Below are 23,242 nucleotides of genomic sequence, written 5' to 3'. Positions count from 1 at the left end.
TGCAGGAGACAGGGGTTCAAGCCCTGGGTCAGGAAGATCCCCTGGAGAAGGAAATGGCAACCCATTCCAGTATTCTTGCCTGGGAAATCCCAAGGCTACAGTCCTTGGGGTCACAAAGAGTTTGTGATGGTGATGGTAATGGTGGGAGAAGGGATATTACATGTAAATAGGTTTCTCTTCCACTATAGATATCTTTTCATTGGGTTCAGTTCCTCAAATTTCTTAAGATGATTGCTATTAAAGGCAACTCTGAAGTCTTGCTCCTATATAGTGGTCTCAATTTTATCAATCATGAATTAAATTAATTGAGCACCTAATACATTCAAAGAACATTTTTACAGTGTTTACATGTCTTATTTCACTTAATTCTTATAATCCCTAAGAACTATCATTATCCTTATTTTACAGATAAAAATAACTAACTTCAGGTAGGTCAAGATAATTTCTTATACACAAAATTTCTGGAAATAAATGGGGAAGATAGAAATAAACAGTTCTCTTGGAATCCCAAAAACCCACACTTTAAAATCATTCTGCTATGCTCTTTTCCCAAAGAGCCTTTATATTTACCCTCAAGGAATTTCAAAATGAAAAGAGCAGAATTCTTGAATCCTGGCAGCAGGATTTACTAGAATGAACAGTAAATGAAGGGTCAAGAGGCCTAAGCCATATATTAGGTCTACTGTTGCCACATGTGGAACATAGAAACTGGTCATTTCCATTCTCTGCCTTAGTTTTCTTATCTGTGAAATGGGTCTAATACCCACCATTCATATTTCAGATATCGTAGATCTGCAAGTGTAAATGAGCATGTTTACAGCAGCAAAAAAGAAAGGAGGGAAATAATGAGATGATAAACACAAAATTATTTAGAAAAAGAAAAGGTATCATGCAGATATAAGTTATCATCATCAATATCATTACTTTCTAAAACTAGATCCCTTTCTATAGATAAGAAGGACATTTGGTGCAACAAACTTCCTATATGTTTTCTTATCAAAGAGGCAGCTTTTGTACAACATAAGCAATTTGAGATGGAAGAAAAATTATTGTAATGATCATATTGTTCTTTTTGTGTGAGTAGACAGATTAAACTGCTCTAATCATATTCTTCTTTAAAAAAGTTAAAAGATAAACCCAAGTCAACATGATATGAATGTTTATTAAACTCAACACCTTTACACTAACAAGAAAACACAGAATATAAATAATACTCTCTCTCTAGAAGTTTCCATTTCCTTTCCTCCTGTAGAAGGTTCTCCTTCTAGAAACAGGTGGCAAATTAACACAATTTCTATGGAGTTAGATTGAGGTGATTTGTTCAGTCAGTCCTTACAACACTGGCTTTGGCTCCTATTTATTAGTTTTACCCTAGTAGTTTCTGTTCAGCCTTGTAAGACCTCACACTCTATCCACTCCCAACTACCTGCAGCTCTCCAAAGGATCCCATGCTTTTGCCATTCTCTCTACCAGGCACGTCTTCCCCACTGCGGGCTCGCTAGCAAAACTCCATTAGCTATCGAGATTCAACTCTTAGGTGACTTCAATCACAGTGAAAACTTTCTTGACAACTCCACGCAAAACTGGCCAGTGTTCTGTTTTGTCTTGTCACTCCAGTGCCCTGCAGAGATGGCCATTTCTGGTCCTGTAATATTTCAAGCCACTTATTTGCTTCCATGCCTGTGTCCTTTCCAAGACTTGAAACTTCTTGAGAGCAAAGACTGTTTTCATTGATCTTAGTTTCCCAGACTAAGATCATAGTCTGGGAAATCATAATGCATAAATCATAATTGTTCTTCAAAATTTTTGGTAGATAAATGAATAAACGGTGAAACATGAGTCACATTCTGATACCTCTATGTATGTGCATTAATCCTTGATTTTAACATCTTGATTGTTACATTAAAAACATACTATCTCAAAATATTGTGTTTATTGTACTATGTCATAAGTATCCAAATAATGAAACTATCATTCTAGAATAAAAGATTGTGACATCAGGGGCTTTTTCTGTGCAGAAAAGCATAAGCAAGAGCTTTTGCTATCCTTTGAATTTTAACCACCTGAAAGTTTTAGGTCACTGTAACACCAATCATGTCAAATCATGGCAACATGAGAAGTGACACGCTATAAAAGAAACTTTATCATAACCAAGAAAATAACTTATTCTGGGCACAATGGAAATAGAAGCAAATACTTTTAAAATGTAATATAAAACAAAAATTAAAAATTAAAATATCTTGGAAGACTTGGTAAAATATAGAAACCAAGTGAATTACAAACTCTTCTGCAAAACCTGCTATCTCAGAAGGAAAAGATAACTCCAATATAAAATTACAAGTACATAAAAAAGCACAAGATATAATTATTGACAGGCATAAGCATGTTTAAAGTTGAAGATAAGCTACTGAAGCACGGCTAAATATGTGGCAACGTGTGTCATCTGAGTTTCCACTGAAGGTGTTATATCAGAGTACAGATTTGCGAAACTACTAAGAATTTATCATCCAAAAGTTATCTGAATAAAGATATTTTTGGTAAAACTCTTTTCATTATTTTGCTTATGAACTTAAATGAGAAAAATTTAAAACTAAGCCCACAAAGAACACTGATAGTAGTTAATAGCAAAAAAAAATAAACGATTTCCCAAAATTCATATTAAAGGAACTTTGGACTCAGGTTTTCTTGCACTTCTGAAATACAACATCAAATATAAAAAAAAAAATCATCTCCTAATCTAACTTTTTTATGGAGATATATATGAGAAGAATATGTTTCTTCTTTGAAAAAGTTGAGGAGGGAAAACATTTACAATTCACTGAGTTGACGAAACAATACATGTCAGACCAATAATTTTGAATAGGAGGTGGTGAAGGAGAAATCCAAGTTGATATTTGGGCACACTCTCTAGCTTTTTAAACATTTCTTTTCATACTTTCACCATATCCATCATAGGCATGGAAAAAATTGACTGTTGAAGTTAATCTTAAAAGTAGTAGAAAGTAAATTCCATAGAAGTCTGCAAAATGGTCCACAGAATGTTTCCAGGTTGTAGTTGTAAAAGAATTGGTCATCAAAACACAAATACTACCTGTTTGAAATTCAAACAGAAAACAAAAAGGCTTACAAAAGAGTGAGCAGCAGGGAGTTCTTTAATAAAACTTGTAAACACAGAAAATGAAACTTTAGTACCCAGACACATTCAAATACTCCTGCAGTAATATAAAAGGGGAAATATTTTAGGTTGACTCTTTTTTGAGATTTCTATTTTAGGTATTAAGCCTTCATTGCTTTATATATATATATATATATACTTTTTTTTTTCCCCCTGAAAGGCAATCACATTCCTTTTGGCCTTTCTTCAATAAGACATACAAGTTCAAAATGCTAACAGAGGATATAATTCACTTAAATTATGCAACTGGAATTCCACAGCTGGCCTGTCTGGCTGGCTCAGTGCTCAGTGAACACAGCGTCAGAAACCCTCTCCAGTAATAACAAAGTCCTTCCAGACAAGGGGTAAATCTCCCAAACTTAAGCTTAACTTTGGCTGCTCATTAGCTTCAGCAAGTGAATGTCAACAGGGCGACAACGTCAGGGCAGCGGTGTGCCCACACAGCCTAAGCCAGCAGCCCACTCAGCGCTGAGATTTTGTATGATCAATATCAGCAACTTCCAGTGATAATAATTTGTTTATATGAACGGAATGGTCAGGTATCCCACAGATCACATCCTAATGTCATTACAGCCACTGAATTTAATCCCCGGCTCTTAAACAATTAAGCTGCATGAAACCAGGCAGCTCACAGCACTTTGTAAAAGAAAGACTTTAAATCCTAATCTAAAAGCACGCTCTAGGGCTTTTTACCTTCTGATTTCTTGGTTCCGGCCTACTTCAATAATATTCATCTTTTCCTCCCCCCACTGCACCCCCCAAGTGTGAGCGTGAACCTGAATTGCAAACAGTTAAACCTGAAGGTCACTTCCCAGCAGCGTTCCAACATGCTCCCCCGGCGAGGCTGCACGGCCACAATAAAACAAAGCCCTTGCAACCACCTGTAATAATCTGCCTGTTCAGCCAGCAATCCGAAAAGTCCTGAAGCTACACAAGGTAGACATTTTCTGCAGCTGATTTAACATTTATATTGTGCCCAGTTGCCGGCTCAGCGCCTCTTACCTTCACGTTAGTCCGGAGTGCACAGTAACATGCAAAGAACATTGCAGTAAATAAGGAGCATATGGACCGGTATTCAGCTTCTCAGCACAGCGCAAGCCCCACACACACACGATCCTGGGCATGTGCTACTAAGGAGCATCCGTTCCCTCTGTCAGTTTGAAAATGCATTGATCTCTGTTTTCTCTGACTACAAAACGACATGTCTTGAAGGCACTGAGTGAGGGCTCGAAATCTCTTCATTGGCTATATATAGCATTGTGCCCAGTAATTTCAATTAGCCGAGAATTCAGCATCTGAAAGTTAAGACTTCAGTTGCTTTTCCTTCTAGCATTTTAAATCACTGGGTTTAAAAAAAAAAAAAAAAACCGGGAGGTGGGGGGAATGAGCTCAGCCAGGAAGGAGGAGGGGGGAAAGGTGAAGAATTGAAATTTAACCAATGAGTTACTTATATTTCTGGAGAGCCCTGGTGCTATCCTATTAGATACTTTACAAGGGGATTGCATCAAGCAGACTGTGAACGAAGAGGAAACCCTTTTCCCTTTGGAGGTTTAATATGAGCTCTGCACTATATTCTAGACTCTTCTGATGCAGCGCCCTGTTTGGCAAACACTACCAATCACTGCAAACGCATCTCATCCTGCTTTCCCGTGTGGAATAGGACCGAAACCAAAGGATCCCTGTCTTCTAAAGTCCCCTAAAATGTAAGCTGGGTTCCCTTGGGGTGATCTGCAGTTTCACGGCTGAAAAGTACCACCTTCTCTCACTTCCCTGTCCTGTAATATCTGTTACATCTTCCAGGGATATCTAAAGTTGAGAAGCTCACTAATAAAACAATGCATCCAATTTTCCCAAACTAACCTTTATTGATAGATGACAATCGATAATAGAAGATGGGATTGGAATGAAGAGAGAAGATTCCAGGGGAAAACATAACCACAGACTCAGTAGCTACTGCTGCTGAATATAATATGTTCAGCTGGTTCTGGAAGGGAGAGAGCGAGAGAGAAAAATAAAAGCTTCTGCCCCCACAGATCCATAAGGGGGTAAAAAAAAAACTTAATTCAAAAGCATCGTCAGATTCTCCTGTCTGTTGTCATTCCTCTCAGACACCGGATGCTGCAAATTAACTCAATTTTTACTGAGTCAAAAGGACAAAGTACAATTTAAGGTTCTAAACTCTTATTTCCAGCCTTCGGAAGCCCTAATGCTCAGCTAGAATTCTAAAGCTATCTGGCTAAATGCAAGCAGAAATGAACAGTTCTCACTGCAGCAAAAATAGTAGGAGGAAAAAGAGTGGCTTGTCTTTGCCACAACGTTCTCCATCAGCTTACAGCAACAGGGAAGATCAGCATAACTCACTGGAAAAAGCTGCAGTGACTTTTAGGATTTTTCTTTAATGTGTTTTGCATAAGCCACCTCCCCTCTGGAGCCTGCAGCGGTGTTGAGGCAGTCAGAGCACTGGGCATTTCTCCTGAGCATCTTCAGAAGGGAGCAAGGTATTTAAGGGAGAGAAATTAAAAGAAAAAGAAAAGCAGGGTTTTCTATTTCTCTCTTAATGACAAGCATTCAGAAAAGTGTCGTCAGTTCTGACTAAATAGCTATTTTGGGCTGTCATTGTTTGTGCCTTTTTTTAGGAAGGAAAAAGGCACTCTTGTCTTAAGCTAGAGATTACTTAGCATCATAAGAGAAGGCATCCACTTAATTTGATTTGCAGTTCCGTCTGTCATATGAGTCTAGGTAATTACAAATTTTAAGCACTTGCAACACAACCAGTGATTTCCAGGACACTAGAAAATCGACAAGGATGCCCAACTCTCGTCATTCCACAACTTGTATTAATGGCTTTAAATACAGAACCAAACATTTGAGTTGAATAACACTTTCCTCTCCTGAGGTCATAGCAGGTCACATTTCCTGCAGCTATTCCCAATAAATGAATCCAAACATAGAAACTCAAGGCCATGGAAAACATAGGAGAATTTTAAAATGACTTTCTCCTTTGGGGGCTCAGAGGATTTTTAAAAACCAAATTTTCAGTCTGTGAATAAGTACTGTTCTTTTTTTTCATTAGGAATAGTGGAAAAAAGCAACTGTATGTTTTTTTTATTATTATCTTAATACATTCTAAGGTTTTTGGATGGCCTAGGACAGACAGAGCAAAAAAGCTGAAAATGTTCTAAATCTCAGACAGTTCACAGGCAAGGGTTAAACAAAAATGAAGTTACAAGTGAAAAAGCACATGCACGTTTCCTTGACAAGTTAATCAGTGAGGACTTCAGATCTGACTTGAGATACAGTGGTAATATTTACATATTTCAAAGAAAGGCTCTTACACTTACAGACCTGCTTAAAACTTCCATAAATACTTATCCATCCCAAAGCATCCCCATATAGACATGTGCGCTTCCTGTAGATTTATTGCCTTATTTTCTTAAGTGTACTAGGATACCTGACTTGTTATTGTCCATTCAGACATGCAGGAAATGAGGCATTAACTACAATGACAATGTTTCACCTAAAAGTATTCCCTATTTGTAGTCAGAGCCTTCAACAGGAGCAATATTTGCTATTGTAAAAGGAAATTATAACTGGTTACATATTTTTAGAAACAATATAGGAAATCTAGGCTGTAGTACTCACAAGCAAATAGTTATATTACTTCAATGTCAAATTCTTTCTTTTACCACTTGTGAAATGAAGATTTATAAAATAGGAATAATATTTAACTCATAGTGTCATGGAAAAGATAAAAGATGAATCCTATCATCAAAACAGTCTAGATGGATCGAGGACTTAAGTATAAAAATTAAAACCATAAACGTATTAGAAGAAAAACAGATTTGGTTTGGGTTTAGATTTTGTATCATATTGACTGCAGAATCCTGAAGCCATATAAGAAAAGATAAACAAATGTTGAGTATGTAAATATATAAAACTTCTGTTTGGCTAAATTATATGTAATGATAAATGACAGACTGGGAAATATTTGTAACACATTCAATGGAAATTATTTTTAAATAAAAAGAATTTTTATAAATCACTAACAAAAAATATAAAACTAAATGAAAAAAAAAGCAAGTAAAGAACATACAGTGGCAATTTACAAAAAGACCAAAGACACATTAAAAATCCTCCACCTCATTCATATTCAGGAAAAAGCATACACATTAGGAAAGGTTTTTAAATTTAACGTATTGAGTACTAGTGAGAATGCATTAATTTGAGGAAACTTTTTGGAGGGAAATACATCAAATATTTTTAAATGCACATTACTATCACCTCACACCAGACAGAATGGCCATAACCAAAAAAATCCACAAACAACTCGTGCTGCAGAGGGTGTGGAGAAAATGGAAGCCTCCTACACTGCTGGTGGGAATATAAACTGATACAGCCACTATGGAAGACAGCATGCAGAGTACCTTAAAAACTAGGAATAAGACCACCATATGACCCAGCAATCCCACTTCTAGGTATACACCCTGAGGAAACCAAAACCAAAAAGACACATGCACCCCAAAGTTCACTGCAGCCTGACTTACAACAGCCAAGACAAGGACACAACCTGGATGTCCATCGACAGCTGAACGGATAAAGATGCTGTGGGACATATACAATAAAACACTACTCAGCCATGAAAAGGAACGCACTTGAGCCAGCTCTGAAGAGGTGGATGAACCTAGAGCCTATTATACAGAATGAAGTAAGTCAGAAAGAGAAAAACAAATACTGTATATTAACACACAAATATGGAATCTAGAGGGATGGTACTGACGAACCTATTCCCAGAGCAGCAGTGGAGACGCAGACATAGAGAAGAGACTTATGCACAAGGGTGAGGGAGAAAAGGGAGAGGGAGAGATAAACGGAGAGAGTAGTATGTAAGCATATACACTAACATATGTAAACAGAGAGCCAACATAGGTATATATACACACACACATAGATTATAAAATTCAATAGTGCAAGACTTAGTTGTAAGGTTTATCTTTATCACAGAATACTACACAATTATTAGAAAATATAAGGTACATGTACATATTTTTATACTGGAAGATGTCTCAGTTATAGTGTCAAGTGTATATATAAGGTTGCCAAAGAGAATGCATGCTATGAGCCTATTATCTGTGTGTATACATATACAATTGTGGTAGGTGTGTAGGTATGTGTGTGTAAAATTTTGACAATGATCATTGGAGACTGAGACTTGGCTTATGTGAGCAGTAAGATATTACCTTTCATTTTTCAATTTATACCCCTCCATATACTACAGACATCTCATACACAATGAGGTGAATATTCTCTCTCAGTAAATGAGGGAGATAAAGACAAAAACAGGAAACATTAGGACATGCAAGGGGATTTGCCTACTCCCGTATTCATTAAGCAGAGGTCAGGGGACAATTATGATGTGAGAGATGGGAATCTACCAATTTCTGAGTTGATCTGAGTTCCCGAATGCCCCATGTGGTGCAGACATCTCCGTGGAATGCATGTATTTCTAGTGCATGTAATATATTTGTCTTAAAGCATGGCCAACTGCTTTATTTGGTTCTTAAAGTGACTATCAAGTGAATTTGACATGAAGCAAATTTTACTTTATGCAGGAAAATTTTACTTTATGCACTGAGTTCAGAAACTGCCCTCTTCATATATTTAGTTTGTATCTATTTCTCTCTCTCTCTTTTTTTTTTTTTCTGTCTTGCAATGAACATTGCTATAGATCGAATATTTGTATTCTTCCAAAATCCACATGTTGAAACCTAAACTCCAATATAGTGATATTGGGAGGTGAGACCTCCGAAAGTTGATTAGGTTTTCATGAATGGGATTAGTATATTTACAAAAGCAACCCCATAAAACTTCAGTGTCCCTTCCACTACAGGATACAGAGTATATCTGTGAGGATATAGGGAAAACGCCATCTATGAGCCAGGAAGCTGACTCTCACCAGACACCAAACTGGACTTATAGACTCTAGAATTGTGAGAAATACATTTTTTGTTGTTCATAAGCCACCCAGTCTACAGCATTCTGCTACTGCAGGCCAAATGGACTAAGACAAGCATGTAATAGTTTTTAGAATATAACCTAGTTTTACAATTTTTTAAAAAACTATTAAGAAATATACAAGTATAATTTATTAACATGATAATAACAGCAACAATATCTACTGACATAGAAAAAATTATATCTCTGGACATTTTCCTTATTTACAAAATAAAAGGATTTGACTATCTAGTCCTTTCAGACAGAGTAAAATTGGTACTTTTGCTTGCTTTTTGTTTTATTTAGACAAGATAGATATGTATGTTTAAATGTTAAGAATCCACTAGGTTGTACTCCAAACCAATTAAATAGGAATCTCTGGGGGTGGAACTAAGGCATCAATATTTTATAAAGCTCCTCAGGTGATTCCAGTGTGCAGCTAAGCCTGAGAATACTGATTCTGTAAAGGGACAGAGAGTAAATATTTTAGGCTTGCAAGCCATATGAGCATGGTTACAACTACTCAACTTTGGTGCTGTAGTGAGAAAACAGTGATAGATCTTACATAATGTGTCTCAATAAAACTTTATTAACATTAATGTTTAAATTTCATATGGGCTCCCCTCACAGCTCAGTTGGTAAAGAATCTGCCTGTGATGCAGGAGACCCCGGTTCAATCTCTGGGTTGGGAAGATCCCTGGAGAAGGGAAAGGCTACCCACTCCAGTATTCTGGCCTGGAGAATTCCATGGACTAAGTCCATGGAGTCACAAAGAGTCAGATACAAATGAGCAACTTTCACTTCACTTAAATTTCATATAACGTTCTCATGTCACAAAATATTATTCTTCTTTTGATTATTTTCAATCATTTAAAAAGGTAAAAACATTTCCTAGCTTGTGGTTTGCCAATCTCTGTTCTAGAGTTCTGGGCATACGTGTTCAGTCGCTCAATCATGTTCGACCCTTTGCAACCCTATGGACTATAGCCCAACAGGCTCCACTGTCCATGGCATTTTTCAGGTGAGAATTCTGGAATGGGTTGCCATTTTCTCCTCCAGGGGATCTTCCTGACTCAGGGGTCAAACCCACATCTCTTGCATTTTCCTGCATTGGCAGGATTCTTTACCACTGAGCTACCTGGGAAGTCCTGTAGAGTCTTGGGCAGAGGTTCTTAAAGTGTGGTTTTGGGAAGAGCATCAGTCTAAGATGGGAATTTGTTAGCACTTAAAATTCTCACATCATACATCAGGTCTATCAAATCAGAAACAAGGAATATGGCTCAGGAATCTGTGTCAACAAGCCTTCCAGGTGATTTTCATATGAGCTCAGGTTTGAGAGCCATTATTCTGAGAAGAGGAAGAGAGGAAAATGGATACCTAAGGCTCACAGAAAAACAGAAAGGGGTAGATTCCAGTGTATAGGTAGAGGAATCAGCCTTAGAGGGGAGAGACTATAGATAATAAAGAGAAAATGACTATAGGTGCAGGTGAGAAAATTCTAGAGTAGAGGCTCAAGACCCCAAGATGAATGCCAGTTGAATAAGAAGTCCCTACAACACCTCAGAACTTAGAATTCTTTCCCCTTTAGAAACTAACAGCTCTAAGGCCTTGGAATAAAAACAAACAAACAAACAAAAAACAAACAAAAAAAACCCCCTTAAGTTCCTTTCTGCCACTTACTAGCTGTGTGACCTTGGGCAAGTTACATAACCTCTCTCTGTCAGAGAATTCCTCTGGAAAGTAAAGATAACAAACCTACTTTACAGGGATGCTAGAAGGACTAAAATAAATAAGGTATCCAAAGTGCTTAGTCTAGTACCTGGTATATAATAATTTATCAGTGGTAGATTTTAATGTAAAGAAGACAAATGGTAGAGGTAAGGAGCAAATAAAATAAAATAAAATAAAAGATGTTAATATTTCTCTTGACTAATCTCTACCTAGAAAATTTCCTGCAGGGGTTTGTAAACCTTCTAGGATTTTCCTGGGACTTCCAATCGGCCCAAAATGGGATTCTCAGGAAGTTTGCTTATCTCATTGCAACCTTGAATTGATTTTGTATCATTGGAATTTCTTGAAGCTTTCTTGGAGCTTTTCTGAGAAAATAATAACTGATTTACAAAATTACAAAGCACAATAAACTTCTTAGGATTTTCCATACAAGTGTCCATAAAGGCAGAGGAGAATTCATTTATTATCCTTGGAGGTATACAAACAAAATAGAATGTCTCTCATAATGTCTCAGTTATCTTAAAAACCTATATAGATGTTAAATTCAACAGTATCTTTGTATTTATTATAAAGTAATGTTTTGTATTAGTTATTGACCAGTAGATTTAATAAGCCAAGAAGTCTGTGCAATGTTTATTCCATGACTATGACAACCCTCTGACATACATGCTACTGTATATGCTTAGGGGCACTCTTTTGCTTCATTTCAGAAAGTAGAAATAAATTCCATTTGATTCTTGATTCTGACTTAAGCCCTGAAGATATTGGCATTACTTCTTGCATCTAGTGAGAAAAACTAGCAGTGATTAAATGAATTGTTTAAACAGAAGCTAGAGGTAGAACTCTAATACTAGGTCTTCCAATTCCAAAGGCCAGAGCACATTTCTCAAGATCACAGTGCCTGCATAGTGAGTCTTAATCATTTCAGAAATAACACTTCAATTATATACAAACACCTTAATGTCTCAATTACTATCTTAATAGAAAATAAGCAATATAACCTATATTTACAGAGGTTTTAAATATTCAACATAATGCAATAGAAAGAAGAAATAAGTAAAAGGGTGGAAATGTTTAAACAGTATATTTCAATGGAAATGCTCAGGGAAAACTCCATCAATAGTAGAGTCAAATGGTCACGTACTCGCACCCACACATTTAGACAAACATGGATATACTGAATTGGTTCCTCAATCATCTGAAGCAACATTGCTATTAGTGACATAATATTCTGGACTGTTGAAAACTCTTGGTAAACTTCTTAGCAAAACAATGCCAATGATAGTTGAGCGGTTGCTTCCTTATCATGGCTACTGTGAATAATGCTGCAATGAACATGGGAGCACAGACATCTATTCAAAATATTGATTTCATTTCTTCTGAATATACACCCAGAAGTGAAATTGCTGGATCACACAATAGATGCACTTTTAATCTTTTAAGGAACCTCCATACTGTTTTCCACAATAGCTGCACCAATTCACAATCTCATCAACAGTGTATAAGGCTTCGCTTTTCTCCACATTCTCACCAAAAAAGGTTATCTTTGACTTTTTGATAATAACTGCCATAATATGTATGAGGTAGTTATTTCAACGTGGTTTTGATTTGCATTTCCCTAATGATCAGTGAAGTAGGACATTTGTTTCATTTACCATTGGCCATTTGTAAGTCTTCTTTAGGAAAAATCTATTTTAGGCCCCTTGCTCATTTTAATTGGATTATTTATCTTTTTTTATTGAGTAATACGAGTTTTGTCATGTATTGTGGATACCAGCCTCTTATCAGATGTAGTTTGCAAATAGTTTCTCTGCTTTCAAGGGTTGACTTTTGTTTTGTTCATTTTTCCTTTGTTGTGCAAAAGCTCTTTAGCTTGATGCAGTCCCATGTGTTTATTTTTGCTTCTGTTGCATGTGCTTTTAGTGCCATATCCAAAATATCATCGCCGAGATCAAAGTCAAAGACTTTTTCCATGATATATTCCTTTAGGAGTTTTATAATATCAGGCCTTATATTCAAATATCTAATCTAGTTTGATTTTACTTTGATATATGGTGTAATATAAGGGTTTATCTTATTCTTTTGCATTTAGATATATTGTTTTCCAACATCATTTATTGAATAGACTCCACTGTGTTTTTAGTGTCTTCTTAAAAATTAGTTGGACATATATGTGAGGGATTTATTTCTGGTCCTTCTATCATGTTCCATTGGTCTCTTTGTCTGCTTTTGGGTTTCTGCAGTATGTGAACTGAGAACATCCAGATGTACAAGATAGGTTGTGAAGGGGCAGACGAATCAGAAATAAAATTGCCAACATTAATTGGATCATGGATAAAGCAAGAGAGTTTCAGAAAAACATCTACTTCTGCTTCATTGACTATGCTAAAGCCTGTAACTGTGTGAGTTACAACAAACTGCGGAAAATTTTTAAGGAGATAGGAGTACCTGGCCACCTTACCTGTCTCCTGAGAAACCTATATGCTGATGAAGAAGCAAAATTAGAACTGGACATGGAACAATGGACTGGTTCGAAACTGGAAAAACAGCATGACAAGGCTGTCTACTGTCGCCTTGCTTATTTAATTCATATGCAGAATACACGATGTGAAACGCTGGGCTGGATGAATCACAAGCTGGAATCAAGACTGCCAAGAGAAATATCAACAACCTCTTTGCAACCCCATGGTCTGCAGCCTGCCAAACTGCTCTCTCCATAGAATTCTCCAGGCAAGAATACTGGAGTGGGTTGCCATTTTCTTCTCCAGGGGATTTTCCCAACAGAAGGATCAGACTCAGGTCGCATAAATTGCAGGCATATCTTTCCATCTATTTCTGCCTTATTCTATTTCTTTCATCTAAGTTTTATAGTTTTCAGTGTAGAGATCAGTCACTCCTTGATTAAGTTTATTCCTGAGCATTTTATTGTGTTTGATGCTATTGTAAATAGGATTGATTTTGAAATTTTTTCAGGTATTTTTTTATTAGTGTAGAAAAATGCTACTGATTTCTCTATGGTGATTTTGTATCCTGCAACTTTACTGAATTCATTAATTAGACCTAACAGTTTTTGGTGTGGTCTTTAAGTTTTTCTATATAGAAGATCATTTTATCATCAAAGAGAAGAAATTTTACCACTTCCTTTCTGATTTGAATATCTTTTCTTTTTCTTACCCAATTGCTTGGGCTAAGACTTCCAGTACTATGTTGATCAGAAGTAGCAAGAGTAGGAAACCTTGTCTTGTACCTAATTTTAGAGGAGATTCTTTTCAGCTTTCCACCATTGAGTATGTTACTTGTGGGCTTGTCCTATACGGCTTTTATTATGTTGAGTCACATTCCCTCTATTTCTAATTAGTTGAGAGTTTTTGTTCTGACAAGATATTGAATTTTTTCAATTGCTTTTTAGGTATACATTGCCATGATCATAAGGTTTTCTTTTCATTCTATTAGTGTGATGAATCACATTTATTGATTTGTGTATGCTGAGACATCCTTGTACCCTAAGGATAAGTCCAATTTGATCATGGTATATAACATTTTAATGTGCTGTATTTTGTGAGGATTCTTGCATCTATATTCATTAAGGATATCAGCCTATAATTTTCTTTCCTTATAGTGTTCTTGTCTGGCTTTGGTGTCAGGGTAATACTGGCCTTGTAGTATCAGTTTGGAGTCTTCTTTAATTTTCGGAAGACTTGAGATGAATTGCTCTTAATTCTTCTTTAAACATTTAATATCATTCACCAGTGATGCTGTTACTGAACTTTATCTGTTGGGAGATTTCTGATTACTGTTTCAATTTCCTTGACTTGTTATTAGTCTGTTCAGATTTTCTATTTCTTTATGATTCAGTCACAGTAGGTTGTGTTTTCTTTCTATTTCCCCCTTTAGATTTTAACATTTACTTTAATATTTACTTTATATATTTACATGGCCCAATGTTAGGAGCATATATATTGACAGTTATTACATCCTCTTGATGAATTCATCCCCTTATCATTATAAAATAACATTGTTTGTCTCTTATTATAGTTTTTGACTTAAAGTCTATTTTATGTGATATAGTAGAGTTATTCTTGCTCTTCTGTGTTTCAACTTTCATGGAATATTTTTATCCATATCTTCACTTTGAGCCTATGTGAATAAAACTAATGTGAGTCTCTTGTAGGCAGCAGGTTGGGTCTTTTTTTCTGTTTGTCTATTCAATCACCTTATGTCTTTTGAGTCAAGAATTTAATTCATTTACCCTTAAAGCAATTGCTAACAGATAAGGCCTTACTATTGCCATTCTGTTAATTGTTTTCTGGTTGTTCTGTAATTTTTATTCCTTTCTTGCTGTCTTCCTTTGTGATTTGGTGAAGTGGTATAGTTCCTTTCTCTTTCTCTTTTGTGTTATCTAGAATAGACTTTTTATCTTTGTTACCAGGTTATTTTTTGTCTCCTGTGCTGTGTGCCTTCCAGGATCTCAGGTCCTAAATAAAGAAATGAACCTGGGCCCCAACAGTGAAAGTGCTGAGTTCTAACCAGTGGACTACCATGGAATTCCTATAACAGGCTATTTTAAGCTGATAGCAATTTATTTTTTATTTAATACAAAAACTTTACCTGTTTATCTCCTCACACATTTTATGTTTTTGAATACTACAATTTACATATTTTTATATTGGGTATCCATTTACAAATTATTGTAGCTATAGATATTTCAAAACTTTATCTTTTAACTTTTATTCTTGAGCTAAAAGTGATTTATACATCCCTATGACAGCAATAGAATCTTCTGACCTAGACTATATCTGCCTTCTGCTAGTGAATTTACTTTCATATATTTTCATATCACTAATTAGCATCTTTTTATTTCAGATTAAATAATCCTTTAGCATTTTTTGTAAGGCAAGTCTAATGGTGATGAACTCCTTCAACTTTTGTTTGTCTGAGAAAGTATCTGAAGAATAGCTTTGCTGGCTAAAATATTCTTGGCTGGCTATTTTTTCTATCAGTACATTGATTTTATCATCCCATTTTCTCCTAGCATGAAAAGTGCCCACTGAAAAATCTTCTAAGTTTATGGAGCTTTTACTAGCTGAGTCCCTTTTATTAGCTGAGTCTCTTGGCTCATGCTGCTTTCAAATGTTTTTCTGTCTTTAATTTTTGACAGTGGATCATGTGTGTTTTGGTGAAGATTTCTTTCAGTTGAACTTTTTGGAGTCTTTTGAATTTCATATACCTATTGAATGTCCTATTGTTCCAGAGATTGGGAAGTCTTCAGCCATTAATTCTTAAAATAAGTTGTCTGTCACTTTCTTTCTCTTTGCCTGCTATTCTTATAATGTGTATGTTGGTTCTCTTTATAGTATCCTATAAGTTGATGGCTGCCCTCAACCTCTTTTTCCCTTCTATTGGAGTGTGACTTTCCCTGTATGAGGTCGCTGCCTCCAAGTGCAAGCTGTATCCTAACCCTCCCCCTCTTTCAGAAGAACCAGCAATCATTCTTCTCTGTTAAGTTCTACACCCTTCTACTTTCTCATGAAAATTTAAATACATTTAAGCATCTCCCATATTTAAAAAAATTTAAAGAAAAACTTCTTCCACTATTCATAACTCCATATCAAGCTACTGTCTTGTCTCATTCCTTTGCAAACAACCTATTTAGGAAAGCCAGCACCTCACTTTCTGTCCATTTCCTTTTCTTCCACAGCAGCTCTGACTCTCTAATACATGGGCTTATGCTCTCACCACTCCATGAAAACAGACACCATAACCAATACATCACTCATCCAATATCACTTCTCTAACTCACCTGACCAGACTTCTTGCCTGATTCCAAACAGCTGAGCTCTCTCTCCTCTTGAAACACCCTGAACTCTTGGCTTATGTCCTCACTTTGTCTTCTCACTTCAAATTTTCAGTCTCTTTACTGGTTCTTCCCTTTTGTATCACACTGTTATTTGCCTGATTCAGATCTAGGTCCTCCTGATTTTTCTAGGTTTTCTACAACTTTTTCTAGGTTTTCTTTTTCATCTCCATGGCATTTATTACCACTCCTATAACAATGGCTTCCAAATATTTTTCTAATGCACATCTCTTCTCTGAGCTCCAGGTCTCCTTATCCAACTGAATGTTGAGTAGCTGAATGTTACTGATACTTTGAACTCACTACGGTCACAACTAAACTTTGAATTTCTGCTTAGAATTCCATCCTCTTTTACTTTTTCTGTTTTACTATCAAATAATACTTTCATCCACCCAGTTTCATAACTCAGAAATCCAGCAGTCATCCTTGACAATCTCTTTTTTATCCTTTCAACAGCCAACCAATTTTAAAATACTACTAATTCCCTTAAATACTTCTAGAACCTATATTGCTTTCTTCAGCTCCATAGTAATAATCTAAATTCTTATACTGGTTACTTCAGGAGCCTCTTAAATGTTTCCCTCACATACATTCTTAGCCTCTCTAATCCACTTTTGGTGCAGAACCCTGAAAATGAACTTTTTCTAAACATAAATCTGAATCACACCACTCTCTATCTTATACAAGCTTTGCTGGCTTCCCAGTGGTGTTTAAATGCAGTTCCAAATAATTAACAGAATCGTCATGGTCTTGTATGGTATGAGCTTTATCTGATTCAGAGTCAGTTTTCACTTCATACTCCATGTTCCAGTCACAATGTTTCAACTCATTTCAGTTCCGAGAAAATGGCATACCTCTCTCACAGATCCTTTTTCATGTGTTTAGAATAACAGATCTCAACCAGGGATGATTTTTGCCTCTACACCATTTGGTTATTATAATGGGGGGGGGTGACCATTATTGCTATCTAATTGGTAGACGTAAGCAATGCTGCTAAACCCCCACACAATGCTGAGACTGAAAAATCCTGGTGTGGGAGGCTTTCCCTTCTACGTGTATCCACATGAACCGATGTCTAGCTAAAACAAAAACATACTTATCTATCCTCTCTCAGCTTAGATGGCCTATAGTCAGAGCAACCCTTCCCTAGCTTTTATCCTCTTGCTATATATGCTTACCCCATTGTCTTTACTTTCGCGGTCTTACAGTAATTTAGAATCAGCTCCTTATTCAGTTAAAGTTTGCTTTTCTTGTCAGGTTTTAATTTCTATGAAGCTAGGAACCATGTTCAACACAGTATCTTTGTCACCTAGCTAGACACTCCCAATAATTACTAAACAAGAAAACAAGTGGATCAATAAAGCTATTGTATAAAGACTGTTCGGCTTAGAACCCTATATAAGAGTTCCTGGCATTACTTCCATACTTCCATGAACAGTTCCCTTTATCTTTAACTTGGCCTCATTTTAAAATGTGTAAAATAGTGATAGTAATTCTGACTACAAAGATTTTTTAAAGGATTAAGTATTTTGATAAATTGCATCACTTTTAGACATTATAGGTTAAACTAGAAATTGGTAGAAGTCCATGGGAGCAAATGTGAGAGATAAATGGAATTACCAGCTCGTGGAATTTAGTTGTAGATTGGTAGGCAGATTGGCTTCACTAGAATAGGTTAGAGACAGGAATTTTGTTTAATCAATGAAGAGACTTAACATTTACTTGGTATAACAACAGAGACAAAAAAGCAACAGAAAACAAAAGTGAGGCTAGAATAGTAAAAAAAAAAAATCGACATTATTATGGCATACTAGAAATATAAGACTAGTTTCAAAATGTAGTGAAAGACTGATAAGAGATCAATCTCTTTAGTGTCTCATGTTCCTAGAAACTGAAAAACTGAGAGGTAGCAAGGGCATTGGAAAATACTTGATAGAATCCCTTCATTTTATAGATGAGAAAACTCTGCCTAGACAAAGCAAATTAGTTGCCCAAAGTCATAAAACAACTATAATCCAGTCTCCAGTGTGTCAATTCTGTGCTCAGTTCCAAGAAAAGGCAGCACCAAAGAGCCTGTTTCTCCTCATAACTATATGAAGCATCATCACTATTTTACACCAACAGTTACTGAGGCTCAGAAAAATTAACTACCCTACACAAAGTTACAGATCAAAAGCTTATCTAACTCAAAAACTCATAACCTTCTTATAAATAGTGATATTACCTTACTCTGCTATTGTCTCTGCAGTATCTTATACAAGGTTCCCAGATAGCCGACAATGATCAGTCAAATATTAACTGTTATTTATTATTCTTGATAAATATTATATAGACAGATTTTATTGATATAGAACACTAAGAACTACAGCAGAGAAAATAATTAAGAAAGTCAAAAATTACCATTTTATTGCATTCCAGTACCAAATATGGCTCACAAAATCAAGAGTTTTTCCTTGATCATTGATCACTAGCTGCCACTAATAAATTAAACTGTTTAGACTTTGAAAATTTTACACTTCTCACCAAAGATACAAATTCAGCCAACAGACCCCTATGTACAACATTTCATCTTGTAAAGACATAAAGATTTACTTAAACTACTAATTAATTAGACTTTTAAACTAGAACGTGATCAGAATTAAAGTTCATAAATGTGTTAAGTTTTCTTCCCCTGGCAAAATGCACATGGGAGAGTTCAAAGACAGTCACATCTACAGCTGTTACCTCATTCTCAAAACCACCAACCATCTTTCCTAATCTGGGCAAGGGGTATTTAAGTGTGAGTAGACTAAATGGAAATAAGAGTAACTAGGTTATTAGGGGCAGTATTTCATTTTCTGGAAGAAAATCTGGCTAATGAGCAGTTTATCTAAAGTCAAGCCCTTTGTATGTGTGCATTTTTGCACCTCTCAAAGTAACCCCCCAAATAAACTTAAACATATTCAAGATTATTGTTGCATGAAAGGTTTGTAGAAAAACAGGCTAAAATTTCCCTTAAGTGTTCAAAGGGAGATAAGTTAGAATGACTCATAAGATATAAAATAATACAGTTATCTACAAGTGATGCAAATTTAATAAATAATTATTAAAAACACAAAATTACATTAGAAGTGATCCTAGACAATTTTGATAAAGTGTCCTTAAAACTCTTCAAAGATATGAAAATAAGTAAGCAATTCAATATGAGACTGGATATACAACCGGACAATGGCCAGACCAAATACGGCAACAGATCTTTCACACACAATCTCTGCATCAACCGGCCCAAAATAGCCAGGACTTTGTTAATGACCAAAAGCTTCCCTGAATTTTGCCCCTGCTTCCAACTTGAACCAGTGAAAGCCTAAGATTCACTGTAATCACATGGAATAGCCTGCATCTCTAGCTTCCCCATGCCAACAATCTACCATTGGAGCAGATCTGAACCCATACTTTTTCCTAATATTAAAAAATCCTAAAAAAAAAAAAAATCCTTTGGAGTTTCTGCTAAATAAACCCAAATGATAGTGACTGACTCTCTTACTATACAGCAAGCTCTAAATAAATAGCCTCTGCTTATTCTCGTTTGGCCAGCCTTGTGTATGGCCATACCATCCTAAACACGCCAGACTCATCTGGGCCGCCTTTATTTTCACAAACATTTGCAGAAAGTGGGGGTTAGTTTTATGTAAGATGGTCACTTGGTCCAATTTACCAGGGTTAGCATGGTTTTGTCCTCCTTGCCCCAGTGTAATGAACAGCACCTCTTTTCATCCTGGGGGCTTTCCAGGTGGCACGGTGTAAAGAATTTGCCTCCAAGCAGGAGACACAAGAGATGTGGGTTAGATCCCTGGGTCAGGAAGATCCCCTGGAGTAGGAAACAGCAACCCAGTCCAGTATTCTTGCCTGGAAAATTCCACAGACAGAGGAGCCTGGTGAGCTACAGTCCAGGGGGTCGCAAAAGTCGGACACAACTGAGCATGCATGCACAATTTTTATCCTCAAAAAAAATCCACAAAACCCACTGAAATGTTGTGAAGTAATTAGCCTCCAACTAATAAAAAAATTAAAAAAAAAAAAATCCTGATTTGAATAAATTATCTGGGTACCCTGGATCTAAGCAAACTGTTCACTAGACAAAGGTGTTAACAAGCAAACGGTGTTAGGTAACTTGACCTAGAACAATGGCAGGTTGACGATGAAAAAGTAGAGAGGTCATTAGAAAATTTAGTCTGTTCTAAAATCAACTATCAAGTTCAAGGGAGAGGAGTTTCCTCTCTACTGCATCCAGTTTTCTTTGATGAGATTTCCAGCTTTAGTAAAAGGAAGACAGGATTTTAAGAGGTGTCCTCTTTTCCCCTCGAGGCATTCCTGCCACCCCTGCAGGATGATGCAAGTGTTGCCATGGCAAATACTTCTCCCACGCTGCTGGAAGACCTTCCCATTGCAGACTAACTTCTGTTCTGTTCTGTTTACATTTTCTTCTCTCTCTCTCTCTCTCTCTCTCTCTCTCTGTTGCATAGTAAGTCACTCTGAGTCGAGATTTCAAATAACTTTCTCTTCAGTGTCTTTTCTTTGAAAGCATTTGCTACCTGCCTGCTTTTCTGTAACCTAATGCATTATGTCCAGAGATGAACCCTGATGCAGAAAAAATGTGGCAGACAGGAGACAAGACCAAAGAAAGCAAGGGCTGGAGGCAGTCAATTGAAAGTGAGATTTTTTCAATTTGCTGGTCTCAAATGTTCTGTTTTCCAATGAAAAGAGAAACTTTTGTAATCCACCTGCCTAGCTTATATAAGGGCCTGCCAGGTGGCGCTAGTGGTAAAGAATCTCCCTGCCAAGGCAGGAGATGTGGGTTCAATCTCTGGGTTGGGAAGATCCCCTGGAGAAGGGCATGGCAGCCCACTCCAGTATTCTTGCCTAGAGAATCCCATGGACAGGGGAGCCTGGCGGGCTACAGTCCACGGAGCCACAGAGAGTAAGACATGACTGAAGCGACTCAGCACGCACACCTAGCTTATGTAAATACATGGCTTCCCCCTAAAAGTAGCATTTTCGGGGTAGAATAATATAAACTCAGGGGTTTTGAAGTCAGAAATACCTCAGCTTAAATCTGCAAGGTCCAACATGGTGAAGATCATTTCTCTTTTGCCCACTACTATAAACTAGGACTGGAACTTGGCAGGTGCAGAATATCTGTATCTCTGTATCTATCTATATCTATATCTTTCAATCTATCTATATTTGTTTCCTGAACATCTGATTGACTTGGAAACCACCAGTGACAAGTTATAGGACCTTGGTAGGGTATATAATTTCTCTGAGCCTAAATGTCTTCATGTATAAAATGAAACAAATAAACCCACTTCATAGGATTGCTCTACAATTTAAATGAAATAAGGTATGAAAAATACCTAGCAGATGCACCTGATATGGAGTATATGCATTTGCTAAATTGTCACTGCTATTGTTATTTTTTCTGCTGCTGCTGCTCAAGGAGTCACATAAAGAAGGGTCATACTGAATAGACCTTTTAGGAAATGTTTCCAACAATGTATTCTGATTATTTATATGTGGATGACTCTCAAATAGACTACAACATGCTTAACTGTCACTCATATTTATGTATTTTTAAAGTTCAGAGCCTCTGCACTGTGCTAAGAATATTCTTCATCTTTGCTAGATTTCATACTGCTTTTTCAATGTTCTAAGAACTCCTAATTATGAGAGGATTAATAAAAAAAAATCTTTTGGCTGTCTGTGGGTGTTGCCTGATTTGAAACCCTAGTCAGAGCAAATATGGCTATTTCAGTCTCCTTACGAGAAAAGTAAAACAAGGATCTTTTGAAAATAGATAAAACACAGATCTGTTCTTCCTAACTTATGCAGTGACAAAAATCATGAATGATAAATAGACTTACTGAAAGAGGAAGGCTAATTTCATATATTCAGGCACATAGGTAGCTGTAAATCCGTAGGCGTTCATTAACAAAGACGCACTGAGCACCTACTCGGCGCTCCCTGTGCCAGACACCACAGTCGGCATGCAGCACACAGGCTGGGCAAAACGGGTGTCCTCTTTTCTCTGTGGAGTCAGTCCATTTCTTTGTTCTTGCTCCCTTACCTGCACCCATTAGCACAGACACACACACACACACACCCTCCTGTGAGCCCATATGCCTCTGTGTGTGTGTGTGTGTGTGTGTGTGTGTACTTTTAAATATGCCCCCAAAGCCAGGCCTAAAACGTGAATTCTCAGGAAAGTTTGGCGGTGGGACACAAACTGTATATTATTGAAAGAAAAGGTTGGGTTCAGTAACATTGGGGGCATTCCCTCATGATGTGTTTCTTACTGTAGATCTATCTTTATTTTGCCTTGTTCCAAATAGTTTAAGGTCCTCTCTACCAGATGACTATGATTACTCCATTTCTGTCTGGGTGGAGGGGGTGGGGATGGGGCCTGAAGGACTGCCTGGTCATGAACACGGCTTACTGGTCAGCTTATCTCTTCC

The 23,242-nt window shown here is 36.7% G+C and overlaps 1 protein-coding gene across 18 annotated transcripts in view; it reads right to left on the bottom strand.

Moving 5' to 3' along the window:
- Positions 1-23,242, bottom strand: part of DLG2 (discs large MAGUK scaffold protein 2) — a 2,236,304-nt gene that overhangs the window by 1,582,553 nt on the left and 630,509 nt on the right. The window contains exon 1 of one of the 18 annotated variants that reach the window (XM_043451499.1): positions 4,178-4,519. The exons of 15 other annotated variants lie outside the window; for them this stretch is intronic. In XM_043451499.1, the coding sequence (XP_043307434.1) occupies positions 4,178-4,219 (42 nt within the window). In that variant the 5' untranslated portion in view covers positions 4,220-4,519. Of the gene's footprint in view, positions 1-4,177; positions 4,520-23,242 lie in introns of those variants that run through there. 2 more of the 18 variants (XM_043451497.1, XM_043451496.1) reach the window with 2 other exon arrangements.

This window comes from Cervus canadensis, chromosome 29, assembly GCF_019320065.1.
Source record: "Cervus canadensis isolate Bull #8, Minnesota chromosome 29, ASM1932006v1, whole genome shotgun sequence".
NCBI classification, from domain to species: domain Eukaryota; kingdom Metazoa; phylum Chordata; class Mammalia; order Artiodactyla; family Cervidae; genus Cervus; species Cervus canadensis.
This window is presented reverse-complemented; position numbering and strand designations above follow the sequence as displayed.